General features: G+C 46.4%; 1 protein-coding gene across 1 annotated transcript in view; it reads left to right on the top strand.

Annotated features, from left to right (window-relative positions):
- LOC137533790 (uncharacterized) overlaps positions 1-17,141 on the top strand; it is a 63,240-nt gene that overhangs the window by 27,092 nt on the left and 19,007 nt on the right. The window contains exons 6-11 of the mRNA XM_068255037.1: positions 2,351-2,469; positions 2,575-2,658; positions 3,569-3,655; positions 4,769-4,857; positions 6,206-6,410; positions 8,376-8,501. Of these exons, the coding sequence (XP_068111138.1) occupies positions 2,351-2,469; positions 2,575-2,658; positions 3,569-3,655; positions 4,769-4,857; positions 6,206-6,410; positions 8,376-8,501 (710 nt within the window). The remainder of the gene's footprint in view (positions 1-2,350; positions 2,470-2,574; positions 2,659-3,568; positions 3,656-4,768; positions 4,858-6,205; positions 6,411-8,375; positions 8,502-17,141) is intronic.

The following is a 17,141-nucleotide window of genomic DNA, read 5'->3' on the forward strand; positions in this document are numbered from 1 at the left end:
CCAGCTTCTCTTACCCATATATGGAGATGGGGCGACACGCAGCTTCCCTTACCCATATATGGAGATGGGGTGACAACCAGCTTCTCTTACCCATATATGGAGATGGGGCGACACGCAGCTTCCCTTACCCATATATGGAGATGGGGCGACACGCAGCTCCCCTTACCCATATATGGAGATGGAGCGACACGCAGCTTCCCTTACCCATATATGGAGATTGGGCGACACGCAGCTTCCCTTACCCATATATGGAGATGGGGTGACACGCAGCTTCCCTTACCCATATATGGAGATGGGGTGACAACCAACTTACCTTACCCATATATGGAAATGGGGTGACACGCAGCTTCCCTTACCCATATATGGAGATGGGGCGACACGCAGCTTCCCTTACCCATATATGGAGATGGGGCGACACGCAGCTTCCCTTAACCATATATGGAGATGGGGCGACACGGAGCTTCCCTTACCCATATATGGAGATGGGGCGACACGCAGCTTCCCTTACCCATATATGGAGATGGGGTGACACGCAGCTTCCCTTACCCATATATGGAGATGGGGTGACAACCAGCTTACCTTACCCATATATGGAAATGGGGTGACACGCAGCTTCCCTTACCCATATATGGAGATGGGGTGACACGCAGCTTCCCTTACCCATATATGGAGATGGGGTGACACACCGCTTCCCTTACCCATTTATGGAGATGGGGTGGCACACAGCTTCCCTTACCCATATATGGAGGTGGGGTGACAACCAGCTTCCCTTACCCATATATGGAGATGGGGTGGCACACAGCTTCCCTTACCCATATATGGAGATGGGGTGACACACAGCTTCCCTTACCCATATATGGAGATGGGGTGACACACAGCTTCCCTTACCCATATATGGAGATGGGGTGACAACCAGCTTCTCTTACCCATATATGGAGATGGGGTGACAACGAGCTTCCCTTACTCATATATGGAGATGGGGTGGCACACAGCTTCCCTTATGGCTCATACACATGGAGTACGGCTATCGCCGCAACCACGTGGCACGCAAGTGTTGCGGCGACAGGTCGCCCGTGTGTATGACGCGCGTGCCCCGAACCGTCGCCCGTCGGAGCTGTCGCCAGGCAATTGACATGTTCAATCGCTGGCTACAGCTGTCGCCGCAACTTCGTCGCAACTGTCGCTAGTCCGCATGTGTATGCGGACTAGCGACAGCAACCCACACACAGCACACAGAGCTTCCAGCGGGGGGGGGGGGAGGAACCTCGGCGACAGCTTCTGCCGCATCGCTAATCCCTCTGCTGCCGTGTGGATGTAGAGGGACTTGTCGACGAGCTGTCGCCCACACGCTCCCCTTACACACAGCTTCCCTTACCCATATATGGAGATGGGGTGACAACCAGCTTCCCTTACCCATATATGGAGATGGGGTGACACACAGCTTCCCTTACCCATATATGGAGATGGGGTGACAACCAGCTTCCCTTACCCATATATGGAGATGGGGTGACAACCAGCTTCTCTTACCCATATATGTAGATGGGGTGACACACAGCTTTCTGTGGACTACATATGTAGGTAGGCCACATATATATCACACAACTTCCTGTGACATACTATATATGGGGTGACTCACAGCTTCCTGATACGTATATATAGAGATGAACGAACACACACACACACACACACACACACACACACACACACACACACACACACACACACACACACACACACACACACACACACACACACACACACACACACACACACACACACACACACACACACACACACACACACACACACACACACACACACACACACACACACACACACACACACACACCCCCCGCTATGTGGGGTTACTTCCTGTTACTTTTACTTGGCTCCATGCAGTATGCTTAAATTACCACCCACTGTGGTAATTTGATCCCAATCTGATCAGAAAGAGGTTGGTCCCCTCCATCCCTCCATACAGTACACACTATGGGCAGTCTATGCAGTGCCACTCCCTCACCACATCTGATCAACCAAAACTTCCTGTAGGGTTGTAATTTTGATCGATTTTTGCTGCAAATCGATTACAATTTCAATCGTGTGTATGGCCCCCTTGATTTGTAGCTGCTGAAAATGCTTTGATGTTCTGTACAGAGGTTTTCTGCTGCAAAACATGTAGAATTTTGCATCTTTTCTGCTGTGACAAGAGGCTGTCTGTGAGGAAGCAGCATGACTTGGGCAGCTGTGACTTTTATAAGTGTTAGGATAGAGTTCTGATCACTATCTCCATCCTCTACCTCCTGCTCTCCCCTCCCTTTTCCTCTCCACCTTCTCCCATCCCTGGAGACAGCTGGGACACCTCCGTACGTGTGTGGGACATTGCCTCAGGGTCAGAGGTGAAGACACTGTGCGGTCACACTGGCGCGGTCACATGTCTCGCAATCATCACTCCAGGGGAAACGCGGCTTTGTAAGTGAAAAGCTGTGTAACCAAGCAAATAAGACAACATCCTTCTACTTTCTGCTCTTTTCCTTGTTCCACATTAATGTTTAATGTGCCTTCCATACCTTTCAGGCTCCGACCTTCTGCCACCCCAACAGCACTATGTCTCCAGTGGATCATCGGACTGCAGCATCAAAGTTTGGAGTGTGATCACAGGTGACAGCTGCAAGGGATGATGGGAGAGGCTGAGGATATTATGTATCTATAGCAGGATAGTAGATATCCAGTACCTGATCCCACCCACAGTTGTAGGGGATGATCGGAGAGGCTGAGAGTGCATTAGTAGTTGAATAGACTAGTACTCTTAGCCTATTACTCTAGATATCTAAATAGAATAGTAGGGAGTGGCTGGTGCAGGGAGTGTGGTGGTGTGCAGAAAGTATTGAGATACGGGAGCGGGGAGAAGCTGGGAGTGGTTGGGCTCAGGGAGTGGTGGGGGGCAGGAAGTCATGGTTTGCAATGAGTATTGGGATGCAGGGAGTTGTAAGGTTCAGAGAGTGGTGGTTTGCAATGAGTATTGGGATGCAGGGAGTGGTTAGAAGCAGGGAGTTGTGGGGTTCAGGGAGTGGTGGGTTGCAGGGAGTGGTTGTGTGCAGGAAGTGTTGGAAAGCAGGGAGTTGTTAGGGATCAGGGATTGGTGGATTGCAGGAAGTGGTGGTTTGCAATGAGTATTGGGATGCAGGGAGTTGTGGGGTTCAGGGAGTGGTGGGTTGCAGAGAGTGGTAGATTGCAGGGAGTGGTTGTGTGCAGAAAGTGTTGGGATTCAATTAGTGGTTAGAAGCAGATAGTTGTTAGGGTTCAGGGATTGGTGAGAAGCCGGGAGTAGTGGGTTGCAGGGAGTGGTAGATTGCAGGGAGTGGTGGTTTGCATTGAGTATTGGGATGCAGGGAGTGGTTAGAAGCAGGGAGTAGTGGGTTGCAGGGAGTGGTTGTGTGCAGAAAGTGTTGGAATTCAGGGAGTGGTTAGAATCAGGGAGTTGTTAGGGTTCAAGGATTGGCGAGAAGCCGGGAGTGGTGGGTTGCAGGGAGTCAGTCTCTTATTCATTTCCTTTGTGTTCCCCCTCCAGGTCAGCTTTTGCTGAACATTTACACCTTCTCTGCTGTTTCTGCCATAGTTCCTGTCCCAAACACAGGGCTGCTTTTATCTGGATCAGGTGAGCCTTACTTCTCCAGTGTCCATTAGTATATGGTGCTGCTGGCTTGAATTCTAGTATGATTTATGGTTGAACCTGTAGCATTCCTACTGAGCCTCAGGCCACTTTTACACTGGGTTGTTTTCATTGCATTGCGTTGCATGGCAACGCTAAAGCAATTAAAGTCTATGGGACAATTCAGGTCAGATGCGGTGCGATGCGTCGGTAGTGTCCGATCTGATGCAAAAGTATCAGCGCGTTACCGGTCAACATCCGTGGTGACGGGCGGTGACCGGAAGTCATGTAAGTTAATGGCGCCGCAGATATTTTTACATTTTTTTGCAGTGCACATGCGTGGTCAAAACGCTTTTGTGCAATTCGTATTTCCACCACAAGAAGTGAGAGCTACAGAGCCTAATTTATCGTTTGGCTTGCTGCCAGAAGTGAGATTACCGCGCATTGCTGTCTGTATCTCCCAAGCCTGTTTATAGTGTTGTGGTGCAATCATCCGATCGCACCGCATGCAAAATGCTGGTTGCTGGTGTGAAACCAGCCGTGGTTCTCCCAGTGACAACTGATACATAGTACTGCAGTTTTGATGTCCAGCGTCAATCCATTCTTTGAAAAGCCTTGGCTGAGAGCCTCTGTTTACACAACCAATGTGTTCCAAGTTCTGAAACTCTTTGTAATCCAAAGAATAGCACTGCAAAGTGTCATGTGACCAGAGCCTCCAACTTAATCCAGAAACATTTTGTGGAAACTCCTTCCCCAACCAATTATCTGTTAATTTCAGTTGCTTACTGGCTATAGTGTATGATTTATCTCTCTAGCATCCACCAACACTGAGTTTTTGTTGCAGAGAGGGTTTACTTATGGAAACTTGTAGATAACAATACATACGCAGTTCATATGTTAGACAGTTGGAACATCCACCAAAGACCTACTTTGCTATTGGATGTTCTTAGGGTAAGCTTTAGCTAAGGTACAAATTTTGGTGGAACCAGCACAGTTGAGACAGCAAGCATGAGGAGGGCAGCCCAAGCCTTGTGAGCTTATAGTGTAAATTAGTGTATAAAGCTGGCTCCATTTGACATTAATGAATGGGTAAGTGACTCTGCTGCTGTTGTCCTGCAGATGGTGGGAAGATTGATGTTTGGGAGCTGGAGACTCAGGCGAACCTGCAGTCTCAGAGATCACACGAGGATAAAGTGACTGCCCTGCAGGTGAGGGGTAAAGTGGATCCACTATGGGTTAGAGATAATGGGTAGAAGGATCCAGTATGGGATGGGGTTAAAGATTAGAGGGATCCAGTATGGGATGGAGGTGAAGGGTGAAAGAATCCAGTATGGGATGGGGGGAAAGATTAGAGGAATCCAGTATGGGATGGAGGTAAAGGATATAGGGATCCAGTATGGGATGGAGGTAGGAGGTATAGGGATCCAGTATGGGATAGAGGTAAAGAGTAAAAGGGTACAGTAAAGGATGGAGGTAAAGGGTAGAGGGATCCATTATTGGATAGATGTAAAGGGTATAGGGATCAAGTATGGGATGGAGGTAAAGGGTAGAGGGATCCAGTATGGGATTGGAGGTAAAGAGTATAAGCAGTGTTCTCCCCAGGCTCTTTTAGCCGGGTGCTCCACCCGGCTAGTTTTGGTGACCACCCTGCTGTCATCAGCTCACTTCCTCCTCTGCTGTAAGCATAGTTGCTCACAGAAGCACCGGCCCTGCATTCTCTCCTTTCGCCCCACCCGGCTACTTTTTCATGCCACCCGGCTACTATTTCATGCCACCCGGCTGGAAAAAATTTCTGGGGAGAACACTGTATAAGGATCCAGTATGGTATGGAGGTAAAGGGTATAGGGATCCAGTATGGGATGGAAGAAAAGGGTAGAGGGATCCAGTATGGGATGGAGGAAAAGAGTATAGGGATCAAGTATGGGATGGAGGTAAAGGGTAGAGGGATCCAGTATGGGATTAGAGGTAAAGGGTATAAGGATCCAGTATGGGATAGAGTTAAAGGGTTTAGGAATCCAGTATGGGGTGGAGGTAAGGAGTAGAGGGATCCAGTATGGGATAGAGGTAAATGGTTTAGGGATCCTGTATGGAGTGGAGGTAAGGAGTAGACTAGAGGAATTCAGTATGGGGTGGAGGTAAGGAGTAGAGGCATCCAGTATGGAGTGGAGGTAAGGAGTAGAGGGATCCAGTATGGGATAGAGGTAAAGGGTTTAGGGATCCAGTATGGGGTGGAGGTAAGGAGTAGAGGGATCCAGTATGGGATAGAGGTAAGGGGTTTAGGGATCCAGTATGGGGTGGAGGTAAAGAGCAGAGGGATCCAGTATGGGATAGAGGTAAGGGGTAGAAGGGATCTAATACGTGATAGAGGAAAGCGATACAGAGATCCAGTATGGAATAGAGATAAAGGTTAGAGGGATCTAATAGGGACAGCTAGTATAGGACAGGTAATGCATTTAGGGGATGAAGTTTAGGATAAGTGAAGTGTAGAGAGTATCCAGTATGAGATAAGAGGGGATGGTATCCATACACTGGAGTCATGTTTGTGCTTCTTTTCAGATCCAGTCTGGATTGCTGTATTCTGGCTCCACAGATGGGATCCTGAAAGTGTGGAGAATCGGCCCATCTGGCACTCTGAGTCTCTTGCATTCCTGTGACTCTCTGTCTCCCTCACTGAAGGGTCTGTCTGCCATCTGTGCCACTGCAGACTGTGTATATGTGGCCACACAAGGTGCTGCCCTGAAGCTGGTGAAGTGGAAGCATGGTGAGCGCACGCTGCAGCCCACACTAAGACTCTTTCTAGGCCTAATACTCACATTAAACTTTACACATCCCTAGAGTAAAACACACGAGTAGCAAATGCTCACTCCAAGCCCAGCAATCCGCCATTTTAGTATGATGAGCAGACAGCCCGTCAGCCAATCAGGTGCAATGTTATACACCCGTGCCTGCAGTACCAAATCCAGCAGGAATTGCATAAGTTCAGCAACATTCAAGTGAGAGGGTTCAGTCAGACATAATCAAAGATTGTCATTAGCAGGGTGCACTTCTCTTCCAAAGGACCGACACCACACTCAGAGTGTAATTAAAGCTCTTTTATTGCATCAAGCATGACAGCAAGACAGACGCTGTTTCGGTCCACAAGAAAACACATACACCAAGTGCCTTAAATACCCCACCCCCAATAAAAACACCAATCAGGTGTCAGTCTGGGCGGGACCAATGGAGGACCTGATGGGGAACGGGTAGCCCTAATATGCAAATCTCCATCACGAGTCATAACCAATCATTTACCTGTAAAACATTTCAGCTGGCGTCTGCCGTGGGCAAAGCACAAACAACTCAAGCAGACCATCCTCTCTGTGTGATGATTGGGCTGTGTCTATAGCACCGCCCCCCACCTCAACCAATCTCCAACGGCCATAACTGAATGGCGCATACAGCGGCGATCACATAACGTGATCGTCCATGCGACCTAATAGGCGCACGGTCCCGACGCTATAGATGCGCATGGCCCCACCTCCCGTCCTCATTCAATGAGACATCGGGGGATCCCGCAACGTCACAGGTCACAAGACCTGTTGCCAACCAATCCAGTGAAGGGAAAACATTCCCCCGATGTAAACACCATGCGCGCCACAGGACATGGAGCTCACGGAAGTAAAAATTATCCTGCAGAGTCTTAGAACAAGGCCCCCCAACGGCACCCAGAAATTAGCTGAAATGCCAATCGGACGGCAGCGGGGACCAAATACGGCCATGTTTGCTGTGTGTGTCAACACTGACCAAACCTCATAGCCTGTGTGTCACAAGTAAAATGTATTCTGTCCACACTGCACTTTCTCTAAAAATGCATGCGGCAATGTAAATGGTACCATAGAACAGAACTGGAAACGCAGTGCTGTGCGTTGTGCATCTGCCATGCAGTGTGTTGAAATGCAAAGCAATCCTCATAGTGTGAATGGATTCATAAACTAACCAACATACTTTCACAGACCCTCACATTATCTTTAAAGGTGTCCATCAATGATGCAATCAAGTATTTCAGTGCTGCTCCCGTAATTGTGTTAGTTTACATATTTACATAGTTTGCATGAAAAAAGACATCAAGTTTAACCAGAGAAAAAAAACACCATCCTGATCCCATTCCCAGTTGATCCAGGGGAAGGTGAAAAACCTTACAAGACCTGGTCCAATTAGCCTTAAAAAAGAAAAAAAATCCTTCCTGACTCGAGATGGCAGTCAGATAAATCCCTGGATCGACTCTCTCAGGAATTAACTAGTAATTATAGCCGTGGATGCCCTTCAATGGAAGGAAAGCATCTAAGCCCTTTTTAAATGCAGATACTGTATCGAGTTTGCCATAACTACTTTCTGAAGAAGTATTTGTAGACAGCACTCTTGTAGCTTAGCAGTGATGTGCCATGGTCTGAGAGTCTGGCAGCACTTCTGACTCAGTAGTCCATAGTGAAAGTATGAAGACCAGCACCATCCGAGTAATAGTAATGCTCTTTTATTTAGAAAGACACAGACATATTCTGCATACGACGTTTCGGAGGGATTACCTCCTTATTTTAAGTAGATGTCAGTGTCTGTCATCAATACCCATTCAGCTGTGTGTAGAAATACCTGTTAGACCTCTGTTGTTTTATCTATGTTAGTATGATGGTCATAACAGACACAAACCATGTTCTGATTGGTGCTCTGTCTCACTTTACTCTCCCCCTAGATGGTCTCACCCGTCTATCCAATCACACATCCGCCTGTGGATTTGTTGATGCTGTAGCCATCACTTCTGACAATCTTCTTGTGGCATCTGGCTTCAATATAGACCAGGGACACGGCTTCCTCAATGGTAAGAGCTGTGAAATGCCAACTTAATGGTAAGAGCTGTGCATGGCCCATTCAATAGCAATAGCTGTGCATGGCCTGCACGATGGTAAGAACTGTGCATGGTCTACTCAATGGTAAGAGCTGTGCATGGCCCACTCAATAGCAAGAGCTGTGCATGGCCTGCACGATGATAAGAGCTGTGCATGGTCTACTCAATGGTAAGAGCTGTGCATGGCCTACTCAATGGTAAGGGCTGTGCATGACTTACTCAATGGTAAGAGCTGGACATGGCCTACTCAGTGGGAAGAGCTGTGCAAGACCTATTCAGTGGTAAGAGCTGTGTACGGCCTACTCAATGGTAAGAGGTTTGCATGGCTTACTCAATGGTAAGAGCTGTACATGGCCTACTCAATGATAAGAGCTGGACATGACCTACTCAATGGTAAGAGCTGTGTATGACCTACTCAGTGGTAAGAGCTGTATATGGCCTACTCAATGGTAAGAGCTGTGTACGGCCTACTCAATGACAAGAGCTGTGCATGGCCTACTCAATGGTAAGAGCTGGGAATGGCTTAATCAATGGTAAGAGCTGTGCATGGCTTAATCAAGGGTAAGAGCTGTGCATGGCCTACTCAATGGTAAGAGCTGTGCATGGCCTACTTAATGGTAAGAGCTGTGCTTGGCCTACTTAATGGTAAGAGCTGTGCATGGCCTACTTAATGGTAAGAGCTGTGTATGGCCTACTTAATGGTAAGAGCTGTGCATGGCCTGCTTAATCGTAAGAGCTGTGCATGGCCTACTTAATGGTAAGAGCTGTGCATGGCCTACTTAATGGTAAGAGCTGTGCATGGCCTACTTAATGTTAAGAGCTGTGCATGGCCTACTTAATGGTAAGAGCTGTGCATGGCCTACTTAATGGTAAGAGCTGTGCATGGCCTACTCAATGGTAAGAGCTGTGCATGGCCTACTCAATGGTCAATAGGTGCTGGCTTACTGAACAGGCAGAGCCAAGATTCGAACCCAGGTCACCTGTGTCAGAGGCAGAGCCCTTAACCATTACACTTTCCAGCCGGTGCGAGATGTACATAGGTACATCTTCCCCAATGCTAAGGACAGGGAAAGCTTCCCTTAAAATGGTAAAGCAGCATACGACTTCCCCAATGGTAAGAGATGCATATGACTTCCTTAAAGGAATACTTAGGTCAAAATCAAAAAATTACTTTTACTCACCTGGGGCATCCCTCAGCTCCCTGAAGCTGTATGGTGCCCTCGCAGCCTCGATCTGATCCTCCTGTCCCTGCCGGCAGCTACTTCTGGGTTCGGCGACAGCCGCCGACAGGCTGGGAACGAGAGTGATTCTCCACGTTACCAGCCGCTATATCACCCTCTATGCTGCTATAGCGTATAACATATACACTATAGCAGCATAGAGGGTGATATAGCGGCTGGGTACGTGGAGAATCACTCGCGTTCCCAGCCTGTCGGCGGCTGTCGCCGAACCCGGAAGTAGCCGCCGGCGGGGACAGGAGGATCGGAGCCAGGCTGCGAGGGCACCATACAGCTTCAGGGGGCTGAGGGATGCCCCAGGTGAGTAAAGGTCATTTTTTGACTTAAGTATTCCTTTAATGGTAAGAGCTTTTTAAGGCTTCCATGATGCTAAAAGCTGTGCATGACTTCCCTGATGGTAAGAGCTGTGTTTGCCTGAACCAATGGTAGGAGCTCTGCAATGCTTTCCTCAAAATGGCGTCCACAATGGTAAGAGCTGTGTATGGCCTCCTTACTGGTAAGTCCTGCTCATGGCTTCTGCAATGGTAAGATGTCACTAAATCGTCACCTTACCATTGCAGAAGCTGAGAACCACTTCTAGTGTTGAGGTTGAGTCACACGTTTTAAGACGTTAATATATATATGAATGGATACGCACATAGAAGGGTCATCTGAGAGGCAACCAGTTATCGAACCAGTGGGGACTAGAGGCCCATCTTGAACCCCAAACTCCCACCAAAGGTGGGTCAAAAACAACATATAAAAAGTAATCACCAGAAACCTACAAAACCATTAAAAAAGTGGTGGATGTAATCTCTATAACAAGAGACCACAGCAATAGTCAAATATTTATTAGAACTTAATGCCAATGCATTTCAAAGATAACAACCCACTTCATCAGGTCAAAACTGAACGTTGCAGTATTAATCAGACCACATGCCTCCATGATTTATAGCTAGGGTTATAATGTTGGTCTCTCCTGCTTGTTACAAAGAAGCTATGTTTCCTTTGTGTTACATAGAGGCAGTATCGCCTTTGTGGAAAGGCTCGTACCCACCTAACCACTGATGTCGGGATCCAATTCCGTTGGACGGCATTGCTGGGCCGGCCTTTAAAGACGCGTGGCAGCTGACAAAGCGCGAGGGGGGAAGAGAAGGCGGAGCGGTGGGTGTGTGACGTCATTTGAGCGGTGTTTTCAAAGTTGTTGGCCACTGCTCGGCCAAGTTGAACCTCAATATGGATCAACTTGGCCCAGCAGTAAGCGGCTGAAGTGGTCGTTATCGGCCGACCTTGGCCGATTTTAGTCAAGCATGTGTATGAGGCTTTGTATAGAGGCGGTCTCTCCCACTCACTTATTACAAAGAAGTGATGTCTCCTTTGGCAGTATCTCCTGTGTGTTATTTATCTATTTGTGTTATTTGTTGTGTTTGTGGCAGTTTCTCCTACTTGTTACATATTAGTAATGTCTCCTTTGTCTTGTGTTACATAGAGGCAATGGCCTCAATTCTGCTAAGGTTTTCAAACAAATTACCTCAAGTACGGTAATTTATCTCATGACATAATGACATTTAGCAATTCTGGTAGGTTTTAGTTATGTTTTACCTCATGCTGCAAATTATGAGGTAATTCGTGAGGTAATTTGCATTAATTTTACTGAAAATAACTATTCTCATGGAAATTAGGGGGCATGTTAGCACATAATTTACTGATCAGTTTAAGACCTGCCTGTACCTGGAGGTAAAGTCAATTTGTATGCATTTTGCAGTTTTAGTGGCGTTCTTATTGCTGTTTTAGTGGAGTTCCTATTCCGGCTGTATAATAGAAAAGAATAGTAGAGATAAAACTCCAAATATTTACTGGATTTTTTTTAACAAGGGATGCCTATAAATATACTTTTCATAGATTGCTACATAATCAAATAAAAAAAATAATCTTCCAACTTATGGAAGACAATTAAAGGGACTCCGAGCAGTGCAGAAACTATGGAAAGATGCATGTCATTTTGAAGCTCTCTTTCTCCTCTTTCCAATGATATATAAATCGCCACCCTACGCCTTTTAGTTTTTGCTATTTTCGCGATAGAAATCGCGACTGCGGCAATTTCGATTGGCGTAGGGCGGCGGTTTATATTTCATTGAAAAGAGGAGAAAGAGAGCTTCAAAATGATATGCATCTTTCCATAGTTTCTGCACATTTTGGAGTCCAGCATTGTATTACACAGGACGACACTTTCCCCAGTGTCGGCAGCTCCATTCAGCACAATGCAGTGAAATACAAGGAACACATCGTGCTGGTAGGTGTGAGGATATAATTAATTAGTTGTGGGTATGCTTAAAGGCATACCCACAGGCACTGCTTGGAGTCCCTTTAAAGACTATCATTTATTTACTGCATGCTTACTGCTGAAAAATCGCAAGTTTTACCTCACTTTATGCATTTACCTCATGTTTTACCGCATGAGGTATTGTAGCGACAAAAAAATATTTACCTAACATACCTACCAGAATTGAAGCCAATATCTAATGTGTTATTCGTTGTGTTTGTTGCAGTTTCTACCACTTGTTACATAGTAGTGATGTCTCCTTTTTCTTGTGTTACATAGAGGCAATATCTCATTTGTGTTATTTATTTGTTCTTTATTTGTGTTTGTGGTAGTTTCTCCCACTTGTTACATAGAGGTTATATCTCCTTTGTTTTGTGTTATATAGAAGCAGTCTCTTCTGTATGTTCTATAGTAGTGATATTTCCTGTCTGTTATATAGAGGTGGTCTCTGCTGGATATAATGTATCCTGTGTGTTATATAAAGTTGGTCACTCCCGCTTGTTACATAAAAGTGATGTCTCCTTTGTGTTATATGGAGGCAATCTTTCCTGTAAGTGACTGCCATGTAATACAGAGAATTCTTCCTAGATGTCGCTGTGTAATCTCCTGCTGAAAGCTGACCTCTGTGAAGCACTCCTGTGTTACTCAGCAGCGAGATGTCCTGTGTGTTATATTTAGGTGATCTCTCCAGTGTGTCATATAAAGGCAGCCTCTCTTGCGTGTGATTCAGGAGATCTTTTCTTAGTTGTCACCCTGTAATGACCTGCAGGGAAGAGGCCCCTTCTGACTCAGTTGTGTGTTATACAGAGACAAGCAGAGATTAATCAAGGTGATGTGGGGCTCTGGCCATGATACATGCTTACACTCCTTCTGCCTGCCATCTGAGCTTTTTGGTAAGAAATAGGCAATGGAGGAAATGGCATCCAGGCGTACATGCCAAAATGGCGCCCAGAAATTTGGGTGCCAGAAAGTAGAATATCAGTAAATTTACTGATATTCTACTATTATGAAGTACAAGTTACGATATGGGTAAATAATTACGTTATTTTACTACAGCTAAACCTAAGCCTATTCTCACACAAAACCCCTTCCTCTACCTCTTCCACTAATCACCCCAACATCCGATGCTTAATCTAAACCACCCCCCTCCAACGCCTAACCTTAAAGTGAAGCTCCGGACTAAAAATCTACTCAGCAGAACTGAAAAGGCCTGGTGTTTCTTTAACAGTTTCACAGCATCAGAACTTTGTTTTTCTTACCAAAGCATCATTTTTAGCTAAGCTCCACCCATCAAAGAAAACTGCCCGCGCTTTTTGTCCCTGATGCTGTGCAAAGCATGATGGGATTTCCTATGTTGTTGTTCACGTTGCCTAGCAACTGGGAGGGGTGATCAGCACACAGGACAGTTGGAACTGTGTCTCATGCTGCCTGTCACCTCCTTTCAACCAAAAAGATGGCTGCCCTCATGAAATCAAACATTTGCCTGTCCTTTTAAAACAGGGTGGGTAAGAGATTATATTACCTATCTATTTTAATTAACATAACCAATGTAACTTAATGACCGTATGTTTGTTTAGGCTGAAGTTCCTCTTTAACCGCCCACCCCCCCAATGCCTAACCACGCCCTCCCCAACGCCTAACCTTAATAACACATCCCCCCTCTTTTTGCATGCCTAATTTTAACTGTCCCTCCATGCCTAACCTTAAAGAGAAACCGTGACCAAGAATTGAACTTCATCCCAATCAGTAACTGATACCACTTTTCCCATAAAAAATCTTTTTCTTTTCACAAACGGATCATCAGGGGGCTCTGTATAACTGTTATTATGGTGAAACCCCTCCCACAGTGTGATGTCAGGACCATGGTTCTGACATCACACTGTGGAAGCCATGTTGCATTGTGGAAAATAGCTGTTTACAGCTGTTTCCAACTGTCAAAAAAGCAAGCAGCATCTCCTTCCACTGACATCACCTGCCAGCAGTAAAAATGTCAGCATGTGATAAATGTCAGAATGGGAATCAGGTAGAGGAAAGGTTCTACAATGGGCAAACACTGACTAAATCATTTATACACAATTATTGTAAAAATGAAACACTTCATTTTTATTACATTATTTTAACCGGAGTTCCTCTTTAACCACCCCTCTGCATGCCTAACCTTAACCTTTCCCCATGCCTAACCTTTACCACCCCCCCCCTTCCCCACACACACCTAACCCCTCCTGCATGCCTGCACCCCCCCCCCCCCACCCCCCCCCAGGAATTAAAAAGCAAAAGATTGGGAGCTGCCATAGGTGCCCACACAAATATCATTTACGGAAGGAAATTTGGGTGCCAAAGGGCATCCAGGCCCCTAAACACCCACCAAGTCATCTTGGGGATGATCCAGCTCTGGTGGCGATAGATCTCCTGTGTGTGACTCCAGAGTTATACAGAGAGCTTCTCCTGGATGTCACCCTGTAAGTGGTGCCGGCATCTCCTGTCTCTTCTCTTTCAGATTAAACCATATTTCAGTTAAACAGCTCCTAGTCCTGGACACGCTGGGTAATTTATATCGCCTCCCACGCACGGCGCAGCCTGCATTATGTAGGTCGAACTACAAGATCATTAAATGATTGTTTTACTGAGCTCAGGCGGAAAATTACAAATGGTGCTCGGATCATTCACGCCTCGGCTGTTTTATTGAACTTCACAGCAAAAGCGCTGAAACTAATGTGCAGTTTTACCATAATGTATCCAGCGGAGATAAAACCGAGGCTGCGAGGAAAGTATCGCTCTGCCACAAAGTGCTGAAGCCTCGTAACTCTCACCTCTGAGGAGTCAATGGATCCTCAGTCTCGCCGCTTTCTTACATAAGTCAAGTCTAACACATCCTCCAGTTTGCTAGGCTTGCAGTCTCCGATGTAATGAGATTGTGGCGAAAGCAAAGGAAAGTAGACAAGACACAGAACATTTATATCATGCTTTTCTCCTGGCGGACTCAAAGCGCCAGAGCTGCAGCCACTAGGGCGCGCTCTACAGGCAGTAGCAGTGTTGGGGAGTCTTGCTGGTGGCTTACTAAACAGGAAGAGCCAAGATTTGAACCCTCTGGTGTCCTGTGTCAGAGGCAGAGCCCATAATGAGAAACTGTGACCAAGAATTGAACTTCACTCCAATCAGTAGCTGATACCCCCTTTTACATGAGAAATCTATTCCTTTTCACAAACGGATTATCAGGGGGCTCTGTATGGCTGATATTGTGGTGAAACCCCTCCCACAGTGTGATGTCAGGACCATGGTCCTGACAGTTTCCTGTCTGTGAACCTCATTGCATTGTGGGAAAAAACAGCTGTTTACAGCTGGGTCCAACTGACAAAAAAGCAAGCAGCATCTCCTTCCACTGACATCACCTGCCAGCAGTAAAAATGTCACCATATGATAAATGTCAGAATGTAAATCAGGGAGAGGAAAGGTTTTACAATAGGCAAACAGTGACTAAATCATTTATACATAATTATTGTTAAAATAAAGCGCTTTTGTTATTACATTATTTTCACTGGAGTTCCTCTTTAACCAATCCAGTATTGTAACACTATCCAGTAATGTAACAAAATTCGCCTTATGTGAGTTATGTGGCCCTAAGGATGCTCATTCGGATTTCGCAGAATTGAAATTTTCATCAGAAATTGGCCTATCTAAACAGAAAACAGAAGGTTATTATGCTGTTGCTTATCTTTTAGAGCAGAGAGGAAGTTCTGAGTTCAGGTCTGCTTTAACACAATTTATTGCATACACCCCACTGTGTCCTAGCCAGGACATGCTACTTTTATTTAACACCTGACAGCCCTATAGTATCAGGTCTGATTACCTCTGGGCTCACCTGATAATGCCCCCTTTCGCCTAGTTACGAATTGCTCTCAGGGGATACTTGACTGGGGCATGTGCCCAATGAGAAGACCTTACCATCGAGACCAGTGCTCCTCAAACTACGGCCCGCGGGCCGAATGCGGCCTCCGAGGCTTTTTCACTTGCCCTCAAACACAAAATGTATACCTTATAGATTTGGCCCAATGCACCTCTTATATCAGCGGCCCGCATAAAGAATAGCAGTGCTTGCACCACCCATCCACATACTGTAGAAGCCAGCGAGCAGTTATTCACTGCTATCCAACCGGACGGCTGGTTGTCACATGGGTATGCTTCACTGTCTGGTGCACAAAGACGTTCTTCGGGCGCCACATGACTGAATGGCTGCTGCTGGGAGGTCTCTTCCGGCATGATTATGAGAAAATCAATACCTAGATTTCAACATACATTTTATGTAGCAGCAGTCTGAAGTATGTTGACTCGGCCCTTGACTGAAAAAGTTTGGGGACCACTGATTTATTTATTTATTTATTGATTGTATTTATAAAGCGCCAACATATTACGCAGCGCTGACTGATGTAGACCATACATGTCAAACTCCGGCTCGCGGGCCAAATCTGGCAAGCAAAGCCATCCGATTAGGCCCCCAAGTGCGATCCCCATTTTTCATGATGTTTGGCCTGATCTAGTCTACCAGGAAAGCTATATTGGAAGTGAAGCCCTAGATCAGCAGGTGAACCATATGGCGGAGGGAGAGGAAAGCACTAGACATTAGAGAACTGTATAAGGAAGGTAGGGGCACTAGACACCAGGGAACTGTATAGAGAAGGGAGGGGGCCATTAGACACAAGAGAACTTCATGAGGGAGGGAGGAGGGGCGTTTAGACATGAGGGAACATTATAAGGGAGGAGGGTGGCCATTAGACATTGAGCTTGGCCCGTGACGTGGTTACGTTTCGGCCCACTTTGAATTTTACTTTTACAGCCCTGATCTAGACATAAGAACAGGGAGATCAGTGAGAGGAAAGCAGTCACAGACACAGCTGTGGAGGCAGTGCAGGCCCCCTCACTATTTTATGTGATCATCTGACTATAATCTAGATCAACTCCTGTAACTTCTCCATCATAGCAGATGGCATAGCGGAGACGTGGGTGTCGTGGAGGCACAGATGTCAGGGAGGTGCAGTTAGTCCGGCCGCTGGTTGGAGAGAAGGTAGAAGCTCTGCA

This window comes from Hyperolius riggenbachi, chromosome 10, assembly GCF_040937935.1.
Source record: "Hyperolius riggenbachi isolate aHypRig1 chromosome 10, aHypRig1.pri, whole genome shotgun sequence".
In the NCBI taxonomy this organism is placed as follows: Eukaryota; Metazoa; Chordata; class Amphibia; order Anura; family Hyperoliidae; genus Hyperolius; species Hyperolius riggenbachi.